This window comes from Rattus norvegicus, chromosome 6 (genome assembly GCF_021556685.1).
Source record: "Rattus norvegicus strain SHRSP/BbbUtx chromosome 6, alternate assembly SHRSP_T2T, whole genome shotgun sequence".
NCBI lineage: Eukaryota > Metazoa > Chordata > Mammalia > Rodentia > Muridae > Rattus > Rattus norvegicus.
In genome coordinates this window covers 47,104,564-47,132,563 of record NC_141539.1, presented here as the reverse complement: position 1 = coordinate 47,132,563, position 28,000 = coordinate 47,104,564, and the positions used below count along the sequence as shown (strand labels likewise).

Below are 28,000 nucleotides of genomic sequence, written 5' to 3'. Positions count from 1 at the left end.
CCAGAGAAACTAAGGTATTTTATTTGAAGGAACCCAAGTGAATGCCAAGTGTAAAAGGTGGAGTGCTGGGAGGCAAGGCTGTCAGTGCACTGGCGGCGTCAGAGCCTCGTACAGTCTCTGGGCGGCCAGTTCCACCATTTCTCGGAGGGACTCATCATCCTCACTTCCTTCTTCACATTCTACAGCCTGAAAGGGAAAGCACTGACGTCAGCCTACAATTATCCCCTGGACGAAAATGAACACTCTAAGCCCTGGAGGCTGATCGCCAGGATGTGAGCCACTGACCTACCCTCCTGTCACCCGCACTATCTCTGTCAACATAGTGACTGGAGAGCCAAGGGGGGGGGGGGCACGCACAGAGCTTTGGACCAAAGCCCTATTCTATTCAGCCTTCGAGGCAAGTTAGCCTGTGTGGCATGGATTACTTAGCCAGCAATGATGTGCTGAATTGTTCACCATTTGGTGCTAATTTGACTGTAACCATGCAACAGCCACTGCTTTGTTGCTGCTACTGTTTTTTAAAGACTCTGTTAGTCTCACTATACAGACTAACTTCAGTCTTGTTCTAACTCAGGCTGACCTGGAGCTGGGGATCTTCTGCCTCAGCTCCCTGAGCTGTGGCTGACACACATGCATTACACCACCCACCCAGCTTAAGGGAGCTCACGTCTTATAGCTCAACTACAAAACACAGTTCCAGGCCAGCTTGGGCTACAGAGTTCTAGGTTAGCCTAGGCTATGGTGTTATTTTTTTAAAGCTGGTCTAGTGGTGACTGCCTGATACCCCAGCACGTAAGGCTAAGGCCAGCCTGGACTATATATAAGAACCTATCTTATAAAACAAAACAGAAGAAAAGCCCAGGGACCAGGGTGTTGGGAATACAGGCATGAACTTCCACGCTGCCCACCTCGGTTTCCAGGGACCAAGGCTTCTTTCCGCTACGGAGGCACCTACCCTCCGAGCTATACCTCAGCCACCAAGCTGCAGCACCTAACTGCCAGCTGCAGCCTGATTCCTGTCTTCACCCCAGGCCCCAGGTGTCTTGAGACACACGGACAGCTACATACCCGAGTCTCCAAATTAATATTTGCTGTTTTTCCATCCACCGTGACACTGAGGACAGAGTCATCTTTCACACTGACACAGTCTTCTCCAAATATGTCCCTGTAAGTGAACAGAAACTTGGCATTACTGGGAAAGTCCAACTTCACCTGTTAGGGAGAAGGTGCAAGTCCTCCTCTAACTCCTCCGTGTTCGGATGCTCTGGCTGCCCAGGAGATGTGCTGCTCCTTTGACTATAGATTTACTAAAACAGCCTGCCCAGGATGGTGCTCCACTGTGCCTTAGCAAGCTCTGGTTTTGCTCTTGTTTTTAATTTAATACTGAGGATTAAGACTGAGGCCTTGCGCACACTAGGCAGAGACATGGCACACCATGCACTCTATCCTGAGATGGAGTCTCACTAAGGTGCCTAGAATGGCTGCTGACTTGTACGCAGCTCTAACATACTTGACTGTGGCCTTCCAGTTTGGAACTAACTTGGGCAATATGGTGAAGTTGTCTCTAAAACATGAAACAAAACAACAACAAAACAATAAAAAGCCATTATTAAAATTTCAGTATGAAATTTTAGAAAAATGTAAGCAACTCAAAAACCTTCCAAATACTAAGATGTCTAATTAGGTCAATTTCAATCCGAAGGCAGAAGCAGTCTTTGTCAGGGTTTGAACTTGCAGCATCTCCCACAGGCTCAATGTTATGTGCTTGGCGACCGGCTGATAGGCTCTGACCTAATCCACTGATGCCTACTCTGACAGACTCAGAACCCGGGCACTGCCACAAGTGCACTGAGAAGCAGGCTGTAGGCCTAGGTGAAGAAGCTGGTCACTGGGAGCATGACTGATGGGTACAGCCTGTGACTCTTCAGGGTACAGCCTGTGACTCTGAAGCACAGAACATACAGGTGAACTTCATCTACTACACTGTCCCACTACCATGATGCTATTCTCCACATGAGGCCAAAGCCAAGGCTACCTAGCTATGGCAGAGCCCTCTGAAACTATAAGGCAAAATGTATCTTTCTTCCCCCTGTCTGTTGCAGGCAATTGCCTAAAATGAAAAACTAAGTTATTCATTCATTCAACACCGTTAGATGATGAAGTTGTAAGTTAGCTATCTACTATTAAGAGACTTTTCTAAGACTGTTTGGAAGAGCATCCTAAATGAAGCTTAAAGAACTTCTATAGAAAGACACCAGTGTCAGAAACTCAGGAGTCTAGTACACCTGCTTTACCAAGTAATTCACACATGAGCAAACATTTAAAATAATTCTTAAAGGCACGGCGACACTGGGCTGAGACTCTGGCATCCAGTGGACTACTCTGTTAGCTTCCTAAACATCCCCCAAGGCCGGTTAGGCAGGGCACAGACCAGGCAGGGCACTGGCACTCAGCGCTAATACAGTGTGAACCTGGACATGACTGGGTACGTGGGCAGCATGGGGACTCCACCCACATAGCTGCACAGCTGCCCGCCCGGCCCCTCACTTACTGGAGCATGACCTCAAGCCTCTTGCTGTAAACGTGCATCTCTAGCTTCTTAGAGACCTTCTGCACTGCACCTGGAAGACAGACACATCAGCCTCCATATTCCCACTTACGGTCAGCACACCGGTCCCAGCACAGTTCCGGAGGCCTGAAGTAGCCGTGGAGACTTCATAGTAAAAGCCTGTGATATGTCTCTTTGCCCACTAAGGCACATTCATGTGCACTGTGTTATTTCATGTCCTTTGACCTCTCAGTTCACTTTTGCTTCCATATTTCTCAAACTTCCACTCTGAAGAGAGGTAAGCAACATTATAGGTTCAACAATTTCAGAGCATACATTTAAGCCCAAAGATTTCTTTTTTTTTTAAAGATTTATTCATTTATTATATATAAGTACACTGTAGCTGTCTTCCTGCACACCAGAAGAGGGCATCGGATCTCCTTACAGATGGTTGTGAGCCACCGTGTCGTTGCTGGGAACTGAACTCAGGACCTCTGGAAGAGCAGTCGGTGCTCTTAACCTCTGAGCCATCTCTCCAGCCCCCAAAGATTTCTTTTGTATCTGAATGTTATGTTCGTTTTAACATACATCATCTGCTTGTGAATGTTTTAATAAAGTCTTCAGGCTGGAGAGAGAGCTCAGGAGCTAAGAGCACTGTCTTGCTTTTGCGGAGTTAGGTTCTCAGCACCCGCATGGGGCTGCTCACAACGGCCTGCAGCTCCAGGGAGTCTAACCACTGTGGGCTCTACAGTGGCCCTGCACTCACATGCATAAATACACAGAACTAAAAATATATACACATAAGGGTGTCTCCCTATTAATAATTAGTTTTTTTTTTTAACCCCAAGAAATACACAACTTGGTGGTCAAAAGATATGCTGCCTTGAAGCCAGAGTTAGGTCACCCTGGCACACCCACATATACCTCCCTGGCTAATACCTGCTACATAAGAAAGCACCATTCATGGCCTCTGCTTCCCTGGAGGGTGGACAGTTAACATCTAGCCCTGCCCTCCTCAGGACCTGTGAAGTGTGCATACATGTGCACAAACTCCTTTTTTCCCCTGAGGCGATGTCTTACTGTCGAGACCCAGGCTGGGTTCACATTTGTCTTTCCTCTGCATCTCAAGTGTGGAGATGACAGGAATGTGCCACCACACCCGGCTTCTTTTTATTGCTTTTGGCTTTTGATTCTATGAGACAGGGTCTCTTGTATAGTCCAGGCTGGCTCCAAACTTGCTATGTAGCTGAGGCTGGCCTTGAACTCATCCTCCTTCCCCTTTCTGTCAAATGTACACCACCATGCCTGGCTGAAACCTTTCTCAGTCTGGGCTGGGTTCCGGGACTGGGATCACATCAGGCGACCGCTCACTCTCAGCACTGAGCTACATCAGCCACACGGAGCACAGAGAGCAGCAGCAGCACTGCTCACAGGGCTGAAGGCCAGGATGAGCAGAACCAGCAAAGACTTACGCCGCCGTTCCTTACAAGCCAAATGCTCACCAGAGGCTCAAGTGACGATTCCCACACACCAGGCCTGTGTATTCAGTAGCAGAGGATTTGGATGTGCCTGTCTGTTTACTCATGTGCCAGAGGAGCCAATGCAGGAAGGCTTAGGAAGCGACCAGCTCCACTTTCTTGCCCACTGTATGCCCCTGAGGCGGGAACAAACCTATACTGAACGGGCTCTGACATCACGTGAAGGGTCCATCTAGGGCGACATCTCCAAGAACACCAGGGTGGCTCCTTGCCGGTGGCACTCTGGAGATGTACACTGTAGTACACTGCAGCCACAGGACAAGCTGCCAACCATGGCATGGGTACTCTCTGTTGGGGCCCCTATTCTATTCAGCACCTTCCTTTGAACATGAGGACAGCAATCTTCCTGACAGAGGCCAGCTCGGCTGAGCAATATTTTAGTATCCGAGCAGACAGTGTTTAAGAATATTTTAGTATCCGTGCAGACAGTGTTTAAGGAGAACTGTACCATTTATGGGACCGTGTCCAGATTCCTACAGGAAGGATGATAAGTCAGAATGGAAAATAAGACACAGATGATCTGCACTCTTGTGCGTACCTCAAAACTACACACTAGAAAGCAGGAGAACTTAAGTTCCGAGAACACAGAAGAGATGGGTGGGTGAGTATGAGCAAGCCTGTACCTTTCCTTATTTTTGGATTCGACTGAACTTCCAATATCACGGTGGTCACTGTGTCTGCATACATGTCGTTAGAGGGGTTCGCCAGCCACTACAAAGAAAGGCAGAATTGGGAAGGGGTGAGTGCGGCCACTGCTGAGCGCTCTGCCCATCAGGCTACCTGGCCCAGGAGCGCTGCTGCTCCTAGCTTTGCCTGCAACAGCGGACTCTCAGTCTGGAGACTCCTTTAATTTCCTTTTAACCAGTAAAAAGATACCTAAGCAGGTTTTCTATGCATTTCCACTAATCTCCCCAAAGATTATGGAAGAGAAAACTGACCCCAAAGTAACACACGGGACACAATCCTGAAGCTCTCGTGTCAGCAGCACAGAGTAGAACAAGAGGGTGAGATGCAATGTGCGTAACACGACGAGACAGGATATACGTGCACATTGAATGTTTGTTTGTTTGGGGTCTCACCAGTGTACCCCACCCCACCCTAATTGGGTACGCCTACCTTGTCAGCCTGCATGCCTGTGCCCTATGTGTCAGAAGAGGGTGTTGGATGCCCTGGAACTGAAGTCACTGTTACGAGTGGGCACCTGGGTGCTCAGAACTGAACCTGGGTCCTCTGGAAAAGCAGACATCCCTCCAGCCCTGGTAATGTTTGTTTTCAAGAAAAGAATCCACCTGCTTTTATGTTTGTCTCCACCTAATTTAATGATGTCTAACCCCTTTGGACTTGGTTACTTTATTGTTTATCTGAAACATGAAAATACCACTTTTTAAAGGAAGGTACATGATTTTTTTTTTTTAATTCAACAACTTTTGAGATGGGGTTTGATACAGTCCAGGCCGATTCTAAACTATCTATGTAATTAAGGTTGAACTTCTGATCCTCCCCCTCTGCCTCCCACGTAGTAGGACTGCCTAGTTTATGTGGTGCTTGGAGCTGGTCCAAGGCTTCGCATATATTAGTTACTGTGTGTGAGGCCGCACTGACAACTTAACTACAGTGCTACCCCAGAATTCAATTTTCCCTTAAGACTTTTAAGACCGTTTTTTAAACAAAACAAAACATTAACTATATTTGCATCATCTTCTTTTCCCTTTCTTTCCTCCAACCTGTCCCATGTTAACCACCCCACCACCTACCCTCTCAATCCATGGCCTCTAACTTTGCTGCTATCTTCCCCTCCTGGGTATATAATAAATCCCGCTCAGCATATGTAATGTTGTTTGATGCGTATGACTTCAGGGCTGACCACAGGTATTGGAAAATCAATCAGGGGACTTTCCCTGGGGAAGACTATTTCTCCAGCTCCCAGAATGTGTTAGCTGCCTGCAGTTTTTATCTAGGGTTTGGTCTGTGAACTCCCCTCTTCAAAACTAGTGGCATCCTGGAATACCAGTAACCAAGCTGCTCTGTGATCACGCAAGCACATGCGCACACGCACACCGAAGCCCTCCCACTGTGAGGAGGTAGCTGGCCTCACCTCCAGGACCACCATGCCCGGCTCCTGCACCACGGTGATGCTTTTGAATACCTTCAAAGCAGGCTTTTCTTGAATTTCTAATTCTTCTACATCACCTGAAAAAAGTTAGAAGATGCGTGTACTTTTCCTACAGACCTTAGAGGCATCTGTTTTTATAGAGGTAGTTAAAGAGCTGCTTCGAATGGTAAAACTCCTAACACTTGGTTGCCACACTTTATGTTAACTGCTTACAGCACCTGGAGACAAAGCAGTACATAAACACCTACACATTAGTCTCAAGCACCCACACTGTCGTCAGCGCACCTCAGCTTTGTATGAGTCTCATGAGACAACTCTCCACCTCTACCCTGAGTCTGATCATCCACGTGCTGAAGACTCACTAGGTCCCAAGTGACGGATTCAGACATATTTCCCAGATTTTCGATATGGCCATACGTCTTGTATGAGCTCAATGCAGGGTTAGAGAGCAGCAAGTGCATCAGTCAGGGGTGTTCCTGCTTTTGGCCATACGTCTTGTATGAGCTCAATGCAGGGTTAGGGAGCAGCAAGTGCATCAGTCAGGGGTGTTCCTGCTTCCTCAGAGAGCCCACATCCTTCAGCAGGGTCAAGATAGAACCCTTTCATTTAAAAGGGCGAGAATGGTGACTCAGGCTTAGGCTCCCGCTGAGGCCTTTCTAAGCCGGTAAGTGGGACTGGAGGAGCCAAGGACACAAGAAATAAAACTGTAGGGATAGTTAACTAGAATAGTTAATCACTGATATTCTTACGACAGTAAGTGATCAAAGATATTACAGGATTTTTAAAAAAAACTTGAGAATATAAAAAAATTTAACTTTTAGGGATAAAATGTAGTGTGCACATGGAACTCTAAGACAATCATTGGAATGAAGTAATATTGCTTCTTAGATATACAAACTTCTTAATACACACCCGTCAATTTCTGTAGCTGGTAATAGAGCAGGTAAAAGGGCCCAGTATATGGGATGGCTTGGGTCTGTTTCACAGTGCTCATGGCCAGGTCAGTGTAATCTGAAAAGAAAATTAGAATAAGCATACTGTAAGAAACCAACCAGCAGGGCGCTGCAGGAGACACACAATCCTAGATGCAGAAGTCAGAAGCAAGGATCCTGAAACTGGGGCCAGCTGGCTACAAAGTGTGACGACGGTACCGAACGGAAAAAGAAACATCAGACCACACAAAAGTCACCTTGTAAAAACCCACGGCAAGGATTAAAGAACAAGAGGCAGATCCAGAACCCATCCCGGGCCCAGCAGGATGACAGCCATGTGTCCAGGACTGTGTTTCCCAGTCTACCTCCCTATACTTAGCTCACGTCTTGGACATCTCTAAACCAGTCTGTCAGCGCTCTCTGTCAGCGCTCTCCGCCTTCCTTTCTGCCCAGTGTCTCTTATGAGCCTCACTGGCTTCAGGGCTCCAGTGCCTTGAAAGCACTGCCCAACTCTCTAGGGAAGTCTGTCCCTCACTATCTCTGTGGACAGAAATACTTAACACTGCCCCCTCACAGACTGGCATGTCCATGGCCAGGACTGGGATTTATAACTCCTCAGGGTCCAGCATCAGCCCTGAGAAGGCCCGAGAGTCAGAGTTCACAGAGGCTGGAGAGGTCAGCAGTTAGGAGTATACACTGCTTTCGCAGAGGATCCAAGTTTGGTTCCCAGTCCCAGGTTGGGTCAACTGCCAGTTACTCCAGCTACACTGGGATTTGACACTCCGGCCTCTGAAGGCACCAGTATGTGAGCACACACAATTAAAAACAGTAAAAATAGGGGCTGGGGATTTAGCTCAGTGGTAGAGCGCTTACCTAGGAAGCGCAAGGCCCTGGGTTCGGTCCCCAGCTCCGAAAAAAAGAACCACAAAAAAAAAAAAAAAAAAAAAAAAAAAACAAAACAGTAAAAATACATCTTTTAAAAACAAAAGTTTTTTATGAGTTAGTGAAAACCCCCCGCATGTACCTGTATTTGTATGAGTTGATAGCTGGAAGGTGACTCATCTCACAGGTAAGTGAGTATCTAAGTATGCTCGTGACCCCTTCCTCACAAAACACTTCCAATTAAGCAGCACACAACAACACACGCCACACACCCTGCCTACACCGCTAGACTGAGCACTTTTCGCAGACTTTCTTTCCTTCTGTGCTAAGCCCAGGCTGCACTCCACAGTAAACAGTGTACTTACTCGAGAGGTCACAGGGAGAGAGTATGTGGTAATTAAAGTTTCTTTTAACAAGAATTCCAGAGACCCGCTGGCCCTGTTCTGGCTTCTTGTCTGCTAAAAAGCCCATGACCTAGTGAAAACAGAGAACACAGTGGTGTCAAAGGTAGGCTCAGGCTGTCGCCACACAGGGCGAGGTGTGCCTCACACTGGGGAGTGGGTTAGCTATGTGACAGCAAACAGCATTTCTGAACACAAGGGTCAGTAAGGATGGGATCAGACGCCGAGAGGACACTCAAAAACGAAACACCACCACAGCAAAACACCTTACAAATTCAGAGACCACAATTGTTTGTAGGCGGTGCTATGCAGCGCAGGCGTGGCCTAAACCTCAGCCTACAGCAGGCGACACCATGTCGGGCTGAAGCCCACACTGCTCACACGTGACTTCTCTCCTTTACACACCTCGAGCCCCCCCCCCGGGATGGAGATCTGTCTGTCCTAGTGCCGCCATGGATGCGCAGCTGTGGAGACAGCGGTTGTGTGGCCTCACAGGGCACAGCACACTCTCCTGAAATCCTGTGACCCGCTTTACTCCGAAGAGGTGCACTTGAGTGCGGTGATATGAGTCAGAGGAACGTAGAGCTAAGCTTTAAAATGTCTGTTTTTGGTGGTTATGGCTTCATCTTGGAGGTGTGGCTAGGCAAGTGCTCAACCATTGAGCCATGCCTAAGCCCCCAGTAGGCGGCTCTCCTCAGTCATAACCGGAACCTTTTTACCCCTCCCCCCAACATCAGGGTTTGATAAATATACTTACAGGTTTTTGACTGACTGTCCAATTCTACAGGCCTAAGAAACAGACCACTGCAGTCTGCACTAGCTCAGCCAGAAGCCCCCTAACTGGAGCAAAGGTCACCCACCCCAAGTCCTAAGGTCTCCAGTCCCTATGGTTCTGTAAGAAAGGCTCTCTGCAGTCTTTTCTTTCTAGTTCTGAGGCAGGATTTACTTCTATACTTCAGGCTGGCATTAAACTCTTAATCCTCCCATTACACTCACCCAAGACTTGGTTCCTAAGCCTGTGCTACCAAGGACATCTCTCATAAGACTATCTTTCCTGGGGCTACAGCAATTGCACAGCTAAGACCCCACTTGCTGCTCTTGCAGAGGACACGCATTTAATTCCCAGCACCCAACTGATGGATCACGACTAGCCACAACCCAGGTCCAGGGGATCTGACTGCCTCAGGCAACACGCACATACACAGTGTACAGATCTACATGCAGGCAGCACACACACACACACACACACACACACACACACACACACACACACACACACACACACACACACACACACACACACACACACACACCTGAACTTATCTCCCTGAAAAGGCACAGTCAGGGTGAGCACCTGCTGCCTTGTACCTTGGCGAGCTTCTCCCCTCTGAAGTTCAGGGTCACGGCCTCTGTGTTCCGAGGATTGTGAACCTCGATGTGAACTTCATCGTTATCTTCATATTCTCGGATCAGTGCTGCTTTCAGTCTGGCCATTTCATTCTGTTCCCCATGGACTAAAATCTGCAGAGTAAGATGTGACTGTATAAAGAAACATGCTCCACCATAGTGAAAACTGTCTTTATGAACATCAGCTAATTCATGAAATAGAGAACTTTACTAACCAAACATTCCCTTCTTTTAGACTATTTGTGTTTGTGTGTGTTTGTGTGTGTTTGGGGGGTGAAGGGTGGAGGAGGCATGTCTGTATGTGGGTCCTGGAGCCAGCCAGGTCCTCTGAAGGACAGGAGGCACTCTGAACCACACAGAGCCATGTCTCCAGACCCAGCTTCCTGGTTTGAAGAGCCAAACTTCAGCCTTAAACTTGTGTGGCATGCTCCCTCCCCTCTGTCTGCTAGGCACACCTACTTTATGAGGGAGTAAGGAGACTGCTTGCTCTAAGCGCTAACTGGACTCACAGCTGGGTCATCTCTAGAGCCCATGTTCACATCAAAGGCTCATCCAGGTGGCCTCCATGGCCCTTCCAGCCTAAAGTGCACATTTTCTTTTGTCCTTGCTAAGAAAACATTCCATTTTCTTCAGGTTTCTGACAGTTTCTTGTTTATTAAAGTAACTGCAAATGAAATGCTACAGAACCAAACGCAGTGTTCTAAGGGGGTGCCTGCCACTCGAGCACTGCTGTCAGTCTCTGAGCTGCCTACACACGAACACTAGCACTGCTGTGCACTGTGTAACCCTGACCAAGCTGCCCAGCGGTACAACAGCATTCTCTGTGAAGACACAGAATGGGTCCGATACTCTCTAAGCAGCAACTATAGGCTACTGCTACCACAACTGTAATGTCATGTGCAGCCACATTCAATAGTGCTGGCCATCAGAGTGTAAACAGCTAGTCTCAACCCAGGGCACAGACAGAACCAGACAGCATCAAGGCAAAGCAGCAGCAGCAGCAGCATCGGCAGAGAAAGCAGAATAGTTTTTTGACCTGGCCTCAAAGTAGAGGGTGGTATCCATGAAATACACACACCAGAACACATGAAACACATACACACACACCAGAAACATGTGGTAGGCAGGAACTACACTGTGCTCATATTATACATGATGCTGAAGAGGGGAGTGACTAACTCATGAAGAGTCTGTTCTTTAGGTGCAGAGGGCAAACACCTAGGAGGACCAGTCTTCTGGAAAGTGCTCCAAAACTAAGACCGCTACCAGCCACTAAATGTCGCTCTCACTAGCCAGCCTCTGCATCAACAGCCTGACGGTAAACAGTGGACTACTGCTCAGCTGTAAGTGGAAGATTAATGGCTACCTTGAAAACACATGATTCTGCTTAGTGAAATACTGGGAGCCGTCAGACTCAGAGAGACAGTAGGCGATGAGACGGAAGCTAGGGGCACACAGGAGGGAGAAGAGGGCACGGGCTTCTGCTTGGGAAGCAGAAAGTTCTGAAACCTGGGCTGGGGTTGGCTGTGACATCAGTGTAGATGATGCTACTGAATTCCATACTTTAAAATGGTGAAAGCTGCAACTGCATTCTGTATATTTTTTGGCACAGTAAAAATATTTGATAAAGAAACAAAAGACACCAACAAAAGTCCATTTCCTTTAAGCAAGTTTCAGATCGCTGGGAGGTCTGATCTGTTTCTATGGATACTTGTTCCACTTCCATTACAAGCATCTAACTGTCTCCAGCTTAAAACTCTGGGAATAGGTAACTGCTGCTATTGCCAGCCTCATTCTTATTCATTATTACCACCATCACGTGAGTACATGACATGGGGTGCAGTGTCTCCGTGCACACTGAAATCGGGCAGCTCTGGTCGGTTCTCTTTCCACCTCCACACGTGCTGAGGGCCAGCCTTGGGCTGTCGGGGCAGCCCCTTCCCAGAGCTAGCACACTGGCTCATTACTGTTTTCATGATACTTAGAAATATAACCAAAAAAACCAATACAAAAGGAATTAATCCAGTATGTGTTTACATCTGTATCCTTTAAACTTTAACCGTTTACTGTGACTTTCTCCTCTGTGAAAATGTTTGCACTGCCAATTTACTAACAATACAAAGCATGCACTGTGAGCCAGGCACTGTGTCAAGCATGTCATATTCTCTCATTCTTTCTGCACAATGACCTTATAGAGCACTATCACCCTTATTTATACAGAGCAAAGAGGCTCCCCAACTTGCCAGATACACAGCAGGCCAAGGAGGAGTTAGGGTTGGAGGTCAGTGGTCATGCTCAAGCCTGGCATCCACGCTCTTGGAGAGGTAGCAGAAAACGAAGAGAACACTAGCACAGGTAGGGAAGTCTGAAGGATTCTGTGTGAAATGAGGGATCCCAAGTGCAGAGGGCCTAACTCAAAGGGGGACAGTAAAGGTTAGACCAGGTGCAAGTAGAATGCTCTGTTCACAAAGGAGCCCTGTGTGCTTCATGCAGCTCTATTACTACACATGGAATTCAGACTAACCACGTGAGGCGGCTTCAGAGCACGAATAAATTCACTGGTTTGCTGGTAATCTGTGTGAGCAGAGAAAGAAATGTAATCAACCGACATTTTCAGTGGCAACTTCTGTCCAGACATGGTAGTGATTTCTTCAGGTTCAGACATGATGTGCTGTCGGAAACAAATACAAGAAAAACAGACTTTGCAATTAGATAAAAGAAGGTACATTTTGGTTAAGTCTTGCAGTCACGATCTCTAATGTTAACTTTGGAACTGTACCACAAGTGCCATTCTGATGTTCTTGACCTAGCAAGAACCAAACACCTATGTTCTTCATTGAGTTAATAGTTAATCAGAAGGCCAGAGGACTAAGTAGGACCCAGCATGTCCAACACTGGAGGGAAGTCTGTGACTGAATAAAGCTGCACAGAGCACTGCTGCAGCATCCCTCAGGCACAGCCCTCAGGACAGACACACCTCTCATCTGCAGCCAGCTGAGCGACCGACCAGCAGTGACCTGCGGGCTCTCTTTTTTTTTTTTTTTAAAGATTTATTTATTTATTATATATGAGTACACTGCAGGTGTCTTCAGACACACCAGAAGAGGGCACCAGATCCCATTACAGATGGTTGTGAGCCACCACGTGGTTGCTGGGATTTGAACTCAGAACCTCTGGAAGAGCAGTCAGTGCTCTTAACTGCTGAGCCATCTCTCCAGCCCACCTGCGGGCTCTCTAACCACATCACTGACTGTGGCAAAGGAGGAAAATGATCACAACAAGCAACCGCATTTTACATTTAAATCAAAACAGATGGTAATGGCAAGAAGACAAGAGAACATGCTTCCCAGGATGTCCACAAATTGCCTTTAAAGATCTGCAGTGTCCTCTACAAGTGACATCCCACATGCTAAGATCACACATTTCATACCAAAATAGAGATGACTGTCAGCCCTGGCACATCACACAGCTCTGTAAAAGTCCACGTCATGGTTGTGTACCCCTCATCTGAAAAATCTAGTATTTTTGAGCAAAAATGTCTGGGGAAGCTCAGGTAGTAAAGCCTATGCAAAATAGCCCCAAGTCGAAAAGCACCGAGCCTGAGCAGGACTTCTGCCAGCATTCTGGATGGAATATCAACTCGCACCCCAAGATGGTAACTGACCTTGGCAAGTGTCCCTTCTACACAGTACCCTGCGATGATGACGCCATTCCTCTTATCTGTACACCAGCTTTCAAACAGCTCTCTGGATAAGCCATTTTGAATCATGCCTGGTGAGGCCATTACAACACTGGGGCCAATGTCGTCAAAGTGATCCATGCTCTGTGAGACAAAGGAAGGGTTAAAAGCATGACAGTCACCAGGCTGGTCAAAGTTGCCACTTAGAGTAATCACACTTCTGCATGGGCCATGGTAAGAGCAGCTAGCACTGTGTGTTTAAGTGCCACATTACAAAATTAAAATGTGCTGAGCATGGTGGGAAATGCCTTTAATATCAGTACTCAGAAGGCAATGGCAGGCAAATCTCTGAGTTCAAAGCCAGCCTGGTCTACAGAGTGAGTTCCAGGACAGCCAGGGTTATGTTGGGAAACCCTGTCTCAAAAAAATAAAAACCCAAACCAACCAACCAAAATTAAAACATGTTATTAGAAAGCATTTGATTAATATACTTTAAATTAAATCCAGTTGCATTAATTCATCTTGGGACACACACATGGAAGTTTTATAAATTCCTACATGGAATTTGCAGTGCTAATCAAGGAGGATCAGATGTGAATAACAGAATCTAAACCTTTCTTCCTGTGGCAGGAGGGTTCAGGTTGACTGCTGTGTACTGAGGGAACGTGGAGACCCCAAGCAAGGGCAAGCCTGACTCCAGTGAGTCCCAGCACCATGAGGCCGGCTGGAGAGCAGAGTCTCAGCAGGGCAGGCTGCAGTGTGCCCACCCCCCCCTCCCCACTCCCTCCGCCATGCCTCCCCTTCCTCCATGAGCATCACCTTGAGGTTGCTGATGTGCTTGAAAACGAAGGGGTTGTTGATGTTGATCTGCTTCCGGATCTTGTCGTTCATGGCGTTCACGTAGGTCTGGTACACGGCCATGCACTTCTTGGCCAGAGACGATGCGTAGTAAATGGGGATGTCGTGCAGCTCTGGGTGGTTCTGCCAGTACTCATCTGCAGTGGTGTCACAGAGGCAAGCATCACTAAGCAGGCCAGGCAAGCAATCAAATCATGATGATAACTAACTGAGAAACGAAGGGCCATATAACTGTATTTTAATGAGTTTGTCAAAGCCACCCTGTTCCTTACTACTGTAAACTACAAATCTAAACAGAAATATAAAATCTAAAAATAAAACAAAGTTGTAGTCACAGATCAAAACTATGGAGTCTCTCACAAATGCTCCTTTTATATTTATACTGATTAATATTTTTGTTTGGTTGGTTTGTTTTGTTTTTCAAAATCGGGTTTCTCTGTGTAGCTCTCGATGTCCTGGACTGTCTCACTATGTAGACCAGGCTGGTCAGGACCTGACAGAGATCTGCCTGCCTCTGTCTCCCGAGTGCTTATAGAGGTTTTAATATAATTATTATTTCAAGCAATTGCTTATTATATATTACATAATGGTATTTCTAAAAAACTTCTGTATAAACTGCTTCTTACTAATTAATGAAAGTTGTGAACAAAATACTTTCATGTGAAGGCCTATTTTTTTCTGTTTTCAGGGATAACCTCATTAAATCCCAGCAGTTTACAAACACGCTGCCCAGGTTTGTCTGAACGGCTTAGGAGTGGAGTGCACAGGAGGTACAAGTTAAGGTCAAACGAGATGCCCTTCCTTGCCTGTCTGCAATCAAGTGCCTGGATGATGGACATTTTTATCTGTGACAGCACAGGGCCACCTTCACCCCTCTGGCTCTTTGCTGGTTTCCACAGATTTTTACTCTACATGTTGATGGACCAACTTGTCTCACCATCAGGTTCAGAGGACAGAACTGAACAAGCGCAGTCTCTGTAAAGGACTGCTGTGGTCCTGAGAGGTGTTGGCCTATCCTCCCTTGACTGTTTTCCAGTCACTGCAACAAGAACGCTGTTCATCCCTTTCTCAGAGATGCAAGCACAGAGAGCGGAGGACAGGCACCTCTACCTCACACACACTTGCTGTGAGTGCAGGCCCTGACTTGTCTGCAGCACGACCCTCACAGAATCATGACAGATCAAATCAGGGGGATCAGGGAGCACAAACACACAACCCTACAGTACAAAGTTATGCACACTGACTGAGGTCTTCGGAAGACACAAGAGGGGCAGATCACGGCCACTCATCTTCCTATTATTCCTTTGTGCTTGTGTCATTACCTAAGCCGACTATAGGACAGGTAGTTTTTTAGTCCTATTTTTTGGGGGGGGAGGGTGGTATACTTAATATTCTGTGAAAAGTCTACACTCTGCTCTCTAACTCAACTTATGTTCATGGTATTTCCTGAAAATACTACAATAATGGAAGTTCAGACCTAGGACCCAGTAGTCGGAAATACTGGGCTATATATACAGTAAGACCTTATCTAAAACAAACAAACAAACAAACAAACAAACCCTCAAATACAACAAGGACTGAGAAGACAAACACCTCCACCTATCTCTCCTCACGTCCTAGAAGTGCCATAGTTAGTCTACAGTTGCCCATGCTGGAAGGCTTCCAATACTGATGGGAACCAGAAAGGCATGTCAGGTGGTCCTAGCAGCAGTGGACATTAGGTGCTGCTTTCCCCCAGCTCTCACCAGCACCAGGTCCCCAAGTTGCCCCCTGTAGCTCCGGGGATTGAACCTGGGGTCTCGTGTGTGTTTGGGAGGCCACCGAGCTACACCTTCAGTCCCCAGTCACAGTTAGAAATAAAGATAAAATGCTGTATCCACAGCTGCGAGAGTAAGTCACCCAAATACCTAGAATCAGGAGCAGCTCCTGAGCTCTTCCGAGAGCAAAGACAGGAATGAGCCCTCTGCCCCCTCTGTTGACAATGTCGTGCACAGTGTTGCAGAATCTTGCTTCTCGCTCTTCACGCTTCTCATGGATATGGGTCCCATACGTAGATTCCTAAATAACAGATTAGATATGTAAGACTAAGACCAACCACTCTTGAGAACTCAGAACTTAAGCATTAAGGAAAAGCTGAGGCTGAGATTCATTTCTTCAGCAACACGGCATTCACCTGAGCATCTGTTGTTATAGCAGTAACTAGAAAAACAATAAATAACAATAGAATCCAAATCATACCAAGAATGCTACAGACACTGAGTCAGGGATCAGTATAAAATGTTCCTTCTTCCCTCAAGGGCAAGCACAGTAAGTACAGTAAGCAATGTTTCTCTGGCTTATACTTAAGAACCTGGGGCCTCCTCACTATGCGAGTGCTGCTGCAGTTCCTGTACTTATTGGGAACGCAGAACCCACGGCCCAGCACACTGGCTGCAGCACCAGACAAGTTATAGCCAGGGAAGCTCTGCTCGACAGCACAAGTCACACGGAAGGGCTGGAAAACAACTTCCCCAGCACAAGTTGGTGCCTGTGCTGAGCACCAGGCCATGTCACAAGGAATCCACTCTGCATGTTGCACACGGACAGCAACAGGCAGGGGCTCACACTTCAGCAGCTATGTGTCCAAACCGCAGCCGTGGGGACCAAAGGTACTTGATGCTTTTGTGTGTATGACAGGCCCAGAAGAGGACCATTCCTGACACTGTCAACCATCAGTCCCCTCAAAACTGCTTTTGAAGACAGTTCATTCTTTTGTTTCCTTGAGACTTGCAAACTAATAATATATGACAAGTACTCCACAGAAAAGGGCAAAGCCATCTCTAAGACCATTTAATATGTTCTCCTAACAAACTCGCCTAGGGAAAGACATGCAGGTGGCGGGGAGGCACACCCTGTCTCCTCATGCTGCAGAGACAGACCATGATCCTAAGACTAAGTCAGCGTGAATGCACTGTAGAGCAAAGGGGAGGGACAAAAAACAGCCAAGAGAATCCTCACATAACAAACAACAGGCAAACAGGTGCCCATCAAGGATGTCAGGACTGTGACACTGTCATTCTTTTCCCCACTAGAAGTTCAGGTTTACATTACACTAACTATAATCCAGTCCGTTAATACTCACAATGATCAGGATGTCTGGCTTAATATTAGGAATTTCAGCGGCCATTAGATGTCTGTCCTCTTGTCTTGAGAAATCACCTGTATACAAAAGCTGTGAAGACACAGAGCCAGGATATCAGGATCTGGGAAAGGCTCCTCTTCCTAGTGAGCAGACAGACCCTCACGTCTAGGAGGAAAACTGAATTTAAACAGCAAACTACTCACCTGCCTACACTTAAGGGACTTTAGAGACAATGCCTGCATCTAATTCTAAATGTGTCAGTTAGTCCCTAAGACACCCTGGGTTTCAATCAGTAAATCTAACTTTCCAGAAAAATATATCCCATAGTCAACCCTCAAAGATAAGCATGTATCAGCACTGTCAGGGCCAAATCAGAATGAATCAGATCTGCGCCCTGCCATTTCCTGCTGACTTTTGGGGCCCTGGAACATGGATGAGTGATCTGATGACAATGTAGGGCTAGGTATGCAGACATTTCAGATAGACCATGTTCACATAGAACCATGCTGTCCAGCTTCCAAAGCAAAATCACTAAAAACGTACAAGAGAGAAGCCATATCTTTCCATCTAGGTCTCAGTCAATGGCTACTTGCCCTGGAGTCTAGAATTCCAGAGCCAGTAAAGGCACTGCCAAGCCTGATGCCCTGAGTTCAACTCCCAGGACTCACATGGCTGAGGGAACCAACTCCTTCGAGTAGTCCTTCCTACACATAAACACAGTCTCCTCCCCCATCCCCCACCTCTGCCATGCATACACGTGTGTGAGTACACACATCCCACACTAATGAACTATGCAGATGCTTTAGTCCACTCAGGTATCACAACTTCACTGACATCTCCACCTTCCTTTCCTTGGCATGGCCACACAATCCTGTGCTGAGCAAACTCTTCCCTTCTGCAGGCCACCTGCTCAGGTGCTTACCTGAGTCCTTCCAGGTCAAGGACATAAACACCAAACTAAGTTTTCATTTGGATAACTTAACTCTAACTGTATGTGTGTGCTGGTGGGTAGATGGTGCGTGCCACAGCATGTGTGGGGAGGTGGAGGACGATTTGGGGAGCTGGGTCTCTCCTTTTATTGTGGGTCCTGAGGAACTGTGCTCAGGGCCACAAGCCTGTACAGAAACACCCTTACATGCCTTGCCATCCATGTTTGAGTTTTAAGCAGAAGTAGTGGCGGAAGGTTCCCCAGCTAGTTTTCTTTTTTTTTTTTTTTTGGTTCTTTTTTTCGGAGCTGGGGACCGAACCCAGGGCCTTGTGCTTCCTAGGTAAGCGCTCTACCACTGAGCTAAATCCCCAGCCCCCCAGCTAGTTTTCTGACGGACGGACACTGAAGTGGGACCAAGCCTGTGGTGTGCTGGGGAACTTGCTGTCATGCTGGGGAAGGAATATCCTCAAAGAATCAACACCAACTTAGCCTTACCTGTTTCAGTGTTCTGTCAGTCTGCAAATCTTAGGGAAGTTTCTACACCTCTTGGGGTCATGGCGTTCTGCACTGACTCCTCCTGGGGAGAAGGGGCCTGAGCTAGAGCGTACCTTCACACCAGCAATCTCTATCATAAACATGGCTGCTCCCAGGACGTGGCCGGCATGGTAACACCAGAACTTGATTCCTGCAACTTCCTTAACTTCATGGAAATTGATGGTTTCGATTTTGTCCATGCTTTCTTCCAAGTCTGTCTCAGTGTACAGCATGTCATCTGCTGATATGTTGCTGAAATTGTAGGTGACATATGGATAAAATATTTCTTAAGGTCACAGTACACAGGATTGGGGCTGCAGTCAGGGACAGAGCATTTGCCACAACGCACAAGGCTCCAGGTTCAGCAGTGACAAACCCTGGTGTTTAGAATCTCCGTATTTTCTATAATTATGACACAACAGGGTGGGAAGCTGCAAAGCTTGCCTGTGAGCTAAGCGTGACGCACAGCTGCCCTGACTTTAGGAGCTCTCAGCCCCTGAGACAGTGTTCTCACGTTTATCATGTAGAGTACTGGAGCCTGGAGCTCCAGGCGTGGAAGGCAGGCAGGTGCTGCACCACAGAGCTGCACTCCTGGCCCTTAGGCTTCTGCTGTTTTGTGAAGATAGGGTCTCACCAAGTGGCTCAGGCTGCCCTTGTGTCTTAGGGTTTCCACAACTTTTTCCTCTCTAGACACCACGACCAAGGCACTCGTATAAAGGACAACATCTGATTGGGGCTGGCTTACAGGTCAGAGGTTTAGGCACTACCATCATGGCGGGAGCATGGCAGCATGCAGGCAGACATGGTGCTAGAGGAGCTGAGAGTCCTACATCTTGATCTGAAGGCAGCCAGGAGGCAACGGAGATGAATGTGCTTCATACTAAATGTGTCGTGAGAGCATATGTATACATGACCTCAAAGCCTGCCTACACAGTGACGCACTTCCTCCAACAAGGCCACACCTTCTAATAGTGCCACTCCCTATGGGCCAAGCATTCAAACACAGGAGTCTATGGGGATCAAATCTACTCAAACCTCCACACCGTGAACTTGTAATCTTCCTGTCTGAGCCTGAGCTGGGATCATGGACTTGTGCTAGAGGCCCAGGTCTGTAAGGCAGTCTTTAATACAGTATTTCACAACTTTTTCCTCTCTAGCATTCCTGGGAGAATAATGTCCATACACGTGAACATATAGCAGAGATTCTCCACTAGCCCTGTAAAAAGGCCCCTCTCAAAGTTAAGTATAACTTATCACCAGGAAATTATATAAATGAACTTCACACAGACTCTGTAGCCACACTGGATGGGTTCACAGGTCAGTGTCTCTTACTGAGACTGTTTTAGGCAAATAACCTCTCTGTGCCTCACTGGCCCTGTCTGTAAAATGGGACTCACAGTCGATGACCACATTAGGGTGACACAGCTTCCCATTCCTGTGTATTACATATGAAGACTAACACACACCTTTAGAAATACCCCCAAGTGAAGGCCAACCTCCATAGGCTAATAGTTCACCGCAGGTGTCACAGGCCCGGTGTGCCCTTGGTGGTACAGGAGTGGATATTTCTCTCACAACTGGTGCCAACTTCCCCAGAGAACAACTTTGCTTAAGGCAACATTCTCTGGTCAGACTGTCCAAACAATCCCCCCTGTATCACTGCTTAAGGAAGCTAGTCTCAAATTAATAAAATGTCCAAGTGCCACTTGCAGGGAGAGCACTTCTATCAGACCTCCTGAGTTCTAGACTTGATCCTATGTTTGAAAGGATGTAAACCATCTATCAACTAAAGTCGACGGTGCTGATGTATAAGACGGATCCTGGAATTGGATCACGGAATCCTTCTGGACAGGTTAGGGTCTGCATCTTGATCTACAAGTATGAGCGGAGCCTATGTAATCCAGTGAAGTGACTTACCTGACTTTGACATAGTCTGAGAGGAGCCATCTATAGATAGCTTTTGTGGCGTGGGTCATAAACGTCCGTCCTTTGAAACTTGTCTTCTGAAGGAACCAGGGCAGGGCTCCACAGTGGTCCAAATGGAAGCTGACAAGGAAACAGGGCCGTCAGGGCTTTAGCTACCAGAGGCCAGCACTGCTCCAATTCCTGCTCACCCGACAAAACTGTGCTAAGTACACTGGGATGCTGTGAGGAGACCGAGGAGGCATGGCCGCTCTCTTCTTCTAGCATGGAGTCTGGGGGTCAAACTCCTGTCAGGCCTGGCCGCTAGTACCTCATCCTCTGTTCTTCTCAACGCCTCTCCACTCTATCAGTGACTGATTAGAAGGGAAAGAACATGAACCAAATCTACACTTGACAGCCAGAATTGTAACAACTGAAACTTGTCACCGTGGTTTTTTTTTCTCTTTTTGGTTTTTTGAGGCAGGGTTTCTCTGAGCAGCCCTGGCTATCCTCGAACTCAGAGATGGGCTGCCTCTGCTGGGATTAAAGGTGTGCACTGCCACTGTCCAGCTTCGCCATCTTTAAATGAAGTTTTTCAAGATAGTCTTATTGTGCCATCTGCACTTGCTACAGACCCAGCAATCCTCCTGCCTCAGCCTTCTCAGTGTTAGGACTGCAGGTGTGCACCACCACAGTCTCCTGAAGCTCTTACTGAGGAGTGTGACAAGGTGGCAAGGAGCTCCTGTGAGAGGAGACGCCTGAGGATGGCCCACAGCGGACATGACACCCCCAGCACTCACTGTCACACACAGATGCTTCCTGGTTTGAGCCTCAAGACAGAGCGGCGCTGGTTTACACTTAGAAATCTGCTTTCATTCTTATCAAATTTTCGTTTTATTTTAATTTTGAGACAGTCTCACTATGTGGCTCTGATTGACCTGGAGCTCACTGAATAGACCAGGCCTTAAACTCAACTCACAAAGATCTGCCTGTCTTTGCCTCTCAGTGCTGGGACTAAAGGCATGCAATACCAGTCCCAGTTTATTAAGAAAAAGCAGGTAACAAATGTGACCAGCAAGATGGCTCGAGGATAAAGGGATGGCCAACTAGGAAGGCTGACCTCTGATTCTCATGAACATCACTGTGGCATGTGCATGTTCATACTATACATACAGCTGGACGGATGGGACACACACACACACACACACACACACACACACACACAGAATGTAAACAAAAACCCACACCAAAGCCTAGAAAGGCGGATCATCACAGCAAAGGTCAGTAGGTCAGTAAGGGAAACTTACTGACTGATCAACAGAAGGTCGATCTCAGCTGGGTCGATGAGGTCAATGTAAGGAAGAGCATCCATTCCTTCCAGGCCAGGGTGGATCCCACAGTCTAGCTGGAGGGGGAAAAACACAGACAAAACAGATGACAACCTGCTACATATCTGATAAACCTCATCCAGCAGACCGACACTAGGACCACGCTCAGAGGAGCCCAGGACATGTGCACTCAGAACAGTCTCAGGAAAGAACAGGATGTGCCCGAAGCAGCTCGTCTCTTTGGGCACTGCTCACGTTTGACAGCACTGACTTGCTGGGGTTCTTCCTCAAGTGCTCTTCTATCAGAAGCCGGCAGACACAAGTTTGCAGGTTTGGAGCAATTCTCCCACCAGGGAGAGCACCATCACACCTTCCTACAGGCTGACGGCTGGGAGCTTATCCTACGAGGTGTCACTTCCACACTAACAAATGCTTAAATGTCATTTACAGGCTGGAGAGATGCTCAGCGGTTAGAGCACCGACTGCTCTCCCAGAGGTCCTGAGTTCAAATCCCAGCAACCACATGGTGGCTCACAACCATCTGTAATGGGATCTGATGCCCTCTTCTGGTGTGTAGGTGTACATACAGCCACAACATTCATATACATAAAACAGACCTTTTTAAAAAATGCCTGAATGACTGGTGGGAGCTGGAGAGACGGCTCAGCGGTTAGAGCACCGACTGCTCTCCCAGAGGGAGGTTCAACACCCACCACTAACATGGTAGCTCACAACTATAACTGTATTTCTAGGGGAGTCTATATCATCTCCTGACCTCCACAGGCACCAGGCACAAACACAGTGCACAGATATACAGACCAAATAACACATAGAATAATTTTTTAAATAGTTGACTCTGGTAAACACATGCCTGTTCTTTTAGGACTAAGAGAATTAGGGGCTGGAGAGATGGCTCAGTGGCTTTTCCAGAGGTTCTGAGTTCAATTCCACATGGTGGCTCACAACCATCTGTAATAGGATCCGATGCCCTTTTCTGGTGTGTCTTAATACAGCTACAGTGTATTCACATACATAAAATAAATAAATAAATCTTTAAAAAATTCTTAAATAAAAAAGAAAGACTAAGAGAACTAAAGAAGAAATGAGAATCAAGGAACTAGAGTCAGTGTTCCTCCTTTCTCCTGGGACCTTTGAAACCAGCGCTCCTGATCCTATAGCCTCTCAGGACCTGACAGAGCCAGCCAGACTGGTGCCCCTTGTGGCGTGGCCCAAGTTGACACCCATTCAAGGCACTTAATTCCTTGAGGTCTTCCAAAGGAGTGGGGTCCTCAGGTTGTCTAGACAAGGGAATGGACAAGGACTTTGAGGAGACAACAGTCTGGCAGATCCAGCTGGCAGTTTTACAGTGTTTTATCTTTTTAGGTTACCTGATGCTTTTAATTACTAAGTGAAGTGTGTTAGTCTCTCAGCGCACAGTGTTCGCTCTATACATCTCTCTCAGATAGGGCTAGAGATAACTGGCTCAGTAGGACAGACCTAACGGTTAGTATGGATAGAGCTACACTGTTTTCTTGACTGTATAAATAATCATTACCTAGGCTAGGAGTGTGATTCAGCTTAGAACACACGCTTGGCATGCACATGGCCCAAAGTTCAATTTCCAGTAGCAATAACAGCAATAATAATTACCATGATTTTCCTTCCTTTGAACTCCAGAATAATACATGATCTTCCCACTTCTTGGCCAGCACCACTGCAAATAGTCAAGGGGAGAACTAAAGTGAGTAAAAAGCAATCACACAGCCCAGAGCTTGGTTTAGAGGCTCACAATGACAATGGCAGCTCTAGGGGCTATGGCAAATAAGTCAGTGCTCAGTACAGCCCGTCTCACTCCACCCCAGTAACATCCAACACACTAAATTCAAACTCTTTCACAACGAACTGCCCGAGTTACAACAGCAGTCATTTAATTCCCAAGACAGGACAGTTCTACAGGTTCAAACAGAGGATGAGTGTGGGGTAGAAAAAGGAGAAAAGCGATCTTCAGGTGACGTGGGATGTTTAAGACGTGAACAAGCAATCAAGTGACACTTCCAGAACAAAGCCATGTCAGTGTTTCACCTTGAGATCACCTTACCATGTAGCCTGGTCACCATGGTTTTAGCCCTAACCCTTCAGGCACATCTTAAGCTAAAAAATAACAGCTTCTTGGATATTTTCCCCAAAATCTCGCTCACAATGAACTCTCAAACATGGTACTAACAGCCTAGGATGTTGACCAGACCTCAAAGACCTTGTGATCTAGGAGGAGTGGGGCTGAGACAGACCCTTACCCACTGGACTAGCCACAGACTAAGAGAATAAGAAACAATAGGGATGTAATCCCAGCACTTGGGGGACACACAGAGAATAAAGTTGTCTGGCGGGCAGAGCTCTGTGGATCTGGGGCCAGCCTGACCTACAGAGAGCTAAACGACAGCCAGGGATACATAGAGACTTTCTCAAATAAATAAATGAATAAATTCCATGGTCATTTTTTTGTTCTTCAATTAAAACTCCTTGATTTTTATCTCCACGATTCCCATTTTGTTCTTAAGCCAGCTTCTCCACACAGGTGCCTGTCTGCATACCCCCCAATCCCTCCAGTCCATTCACCAGCTTTTTCCAGCTTCTTCTCTGAGACTGTTCCTGCTGCTAAGTGCAAACAGCTCTCCTTGGTCCTTAATCCACTATCCCTTCAGATGACATCCAACTTGAAGTGTTCCTTCAAGCACTTCCTGGCTTCTCTGCTCTGTCTTGCTGGCTTTCCCATGGTTTTTTTGTTTTTTTGTTTGTTTGTTTTCTGTTTTTTTCTCCTTTCACTTATCTGCCCTGTCTCTCACTACCCTCTGAATGCCAACTTCCCAGAGTCTTTTCTGGGCCCCTTTCCCAACTTCATGGTCTTTTCACGCATGCATCTGACACGCTGTTGAACTCAAGAGTCTATGTAGCTCAGACTGTTGTGAATTCTAGACCTCTGACACATGTACCTGACATTTAAGCCTCTTTGCTGGGACAGTTGCCAGGCTGTCATGTTTAACACGTCAAGCTAGTGTTCACAAGCCCCTGGACTGACTCTTTCTTCTTGGAGTGTTCTGCTCTCAGCTCAGGTTTCATCTTCTCAGACACTTTCTCAACTACCAACTCCAAGTTATCCTTTACAGCAACTGCTCTGCCATTCCTGTTACTGCAGTGTAACACAGCTACATGAAGGCATTCCGCTTATGGTGTGCCTCACACATTAAAATGGGAGCTCTATTAAGAAACACGTCTGTCCATCTTGTCCACTCTGGTACTGCTATGGGGTCTGAAATGTTTGCCAAATGAATGTAAAAACTCCCAAATCAGAAGCCTTAGAAATGCTATGCCAGGTGAAATAAACAAGGCACAAAGGGTCCAAGCTGTACAATTCTATTTGTATGACAAGTCTCCACAGAGAAAGAAAATAGGCTGGTAGTTGCTGAAGGTTGGGGGTGGTGGAGCGACTTGAGCGTGACTACTAATGAGCTTTTAAAAGACAGCAACGTAGATGTTCTGGGATTGGGTTCTACAATGGTAATAAAGGATATATAACTTCAGACACACTGAAAACCATGAAAGCTCATTATGATGGCTCCTCTAACCCTGACATTTGAGAGACTGAGGCAAGAGAACTGTCATGGGTTTGTTCCAGGCCAGTGTGTGCTACATAGCCAGATACTGGTTAAAACAAAACAGACAGACATACGCACTCCTAAGCAAACAAGCACGTTCTGAAGCGCGCAGTTTCATCAGCCATATGGTGAGTTACATAGTTACAGCTCCCGCCAAGCAATAAAATCTAACTCTCTTCCCTGCTGCACCCCCTGTACAGAACCAAGGGGCCTGGAATGTACTCTCTGCCTGTGTTCTACCACTATCCCTTCAGATGACATCTGATCAGTTACCAATTCCTCAAGACTTTACTCCTGAACTCCTCAAACCCGTCCTTCCTAGTCCATCACCCCTCACTTCACTGTTTGCCAGCTCTCATCACTCAGAGCTGGACCATATGATTACATTCCACCAGGTTCTCTTTACTTCACATTTTTATTCACTACCACACTGGAGGGTTTTTGTTGTTGTTGTTGTTACTCTTGTCACAACATTGACTGAAGCAAACAGCGCGTTACCACTTCTCCCAAAAGTGATGTTTTCACTCTGCCCCTTCAGGATGGCTCGGTGGGTCACTAGCAAAAGGCCACTGAATGCTTTTAAAAAGGGGAAGTAGCCACATTTTTAATGTAATTCCACTGTGTCACATAGTTGCTTCGAGACTTTTGCTGGCTTACTACAACTGGTGTGAACACTCAAGCTCCTTAATATGTCTACAACAAGGTCCTTCATAAGGTGGACCCTGACAGCCTGCCCCAATCGGTCTGCTAATCTGTTAACTGCAACCAAAGTAAAACTGGCCATAAATCAGAACCTCTCATGTTCGCCTGGAACATTATGCTTCCTACACTATCTTTAATTTTTACCAACTCTTTACCAAGCCTTAGCTAAAACGTCAACCGCATTTCCAGGATGTGTGAGAGCTCTCAGAAAGTAGTGCTGACCTGTGCTCCTGAAACAGATGTCAAAATGAGCATGGAACATGGCCATTGGTGTCACTTACTGAGCATGGAACATGGTCATTGGTGTCACCCAGGAGCATTACTCCTCACGGTCAGTGTCTTTTTAACACACAAGGAAGTGGGCTCACTGAGGCTACTTCCGTATTAAACAGGAAGACTGGGTTTCAGGTCTGACTCCAAGGTAGCTGTCTATTTTCACAAACTCATTCCAGCACTCCCCACTTTACAATTTCACCAAAAGGAGTTAAATCAATGAACTCAGCCCATGCCTGGTGATTTTGTTTGTTTGATATTTGCTTAGTGTATATATGGAGATGACAACATTCATTGGTAAGTGCTCAGTAAGTCTTACTTCATGAATGGAGATAGTGCCCATCTTTTGAAAATGTACACATTCATGTGGTGCCAGCTAGTGTCTCCTACTAAGCAACAATCGCATGTAGAGTCACATAGCTCATCCAATATTCTGCACCTTACATGTGTGAGGCAATTCTCTACAAAACATTCCAGAACGCTGAAAGCCATTTCCACAAAAACCAGTCTCTTGTGGTGATTTAGCTCTAAATTTCTCACCATAATACCTCTGCTCTCCCCTCTCCAATTTCCTCCTACCTTCTGCTAAGGTCTGAGCTCTGAAGATACACACTCACACCAAGTCTTTAATTTCCCCGCCCACCTGAGCACGTGCAGGGGCCTGCAAAGGAGACAGATGCAGTTCTTCCTCGCACTGTCCTCTATCTGTCGGTTCCCTCAAGGCTTGCCCTGATGTACGAGATCCGGACTTGTGTTAATTGGCAACTCTTTCTTTATGAAAACGTCCAATGACCTGGATTTTTTTTTCAACTCCGACATACCCTCCCCGAGACTGAAGGAAAAATGACATTCAACCTAGATGGCCCCTGAATCAGTATTCTCCAAAACCCTTGAGCCTGAGAGACTGGACCCGCAGCTGCCTCCGCGGGCACCCCTCCAGTCTCTCACACATCCGGGGGACTCGCTCCCCTTATAGCTCGTCCCTTACAGGGGTCGGATCAGCAGCTGGTCGCTCTCCTCTGCAGGAATTGCAGACATCCTGGCAGTCTCTGGAGCAGCGTGGACCACAAACCCGTCGCCGCAGTCTCTAAATTCAAAGCACAGCCACAGCAAACTAAGGAAGAGAAAACGCCGACCACCAACACATAACTTCCGGCGCTCTAGTGCTCTTGGAGCTAGATTCGTCCCTCCAACTTCCGGT

General features: G+C 46.9%; 1 protein-coding gene and 1 pseudogene across 1 annotated transcript; both read right to left on the bottom strand.

Moving 5' to 3' along the window:
• Nucleotides 1–27,929, bottom strand: Cpsf3 (cleavage and polyadenylation specific factor 3). Its single transcript, NM_001030030.1, is given in 18 exon segments — nt 1–186; nt 1,069–1,165; nt 2,552–2,621; nt 4,710–4,797; nt 6,182–6,276; nt 7,112–7,210; nt 8,379–8,487; nt 9,783–9,935; nt 12,346–12,492; nt 13,486–13,644; nt 14,320–14,495; nt 16,266–16,416; nt 17,480–17,569; nt 19,016–19,193; nt 20,859–20,987; nt 22,151–22,248; nt 23,822–23,885; nt 27,788–27,929. Coding segments are annotated over 18 exon segments (2,058 nt in total). The 5' UTR covers nt 27,838–27,929; the 3' UTR covers nt 1–81.
• LOC120093425 (small nucleolar RNA SNORA21) lies at nt 26,285–26,413 on the bottom strand (annotated as a pseudogene).
• Nucleotides 27,930–28,000: the final 71 nt, after the last annotated feature.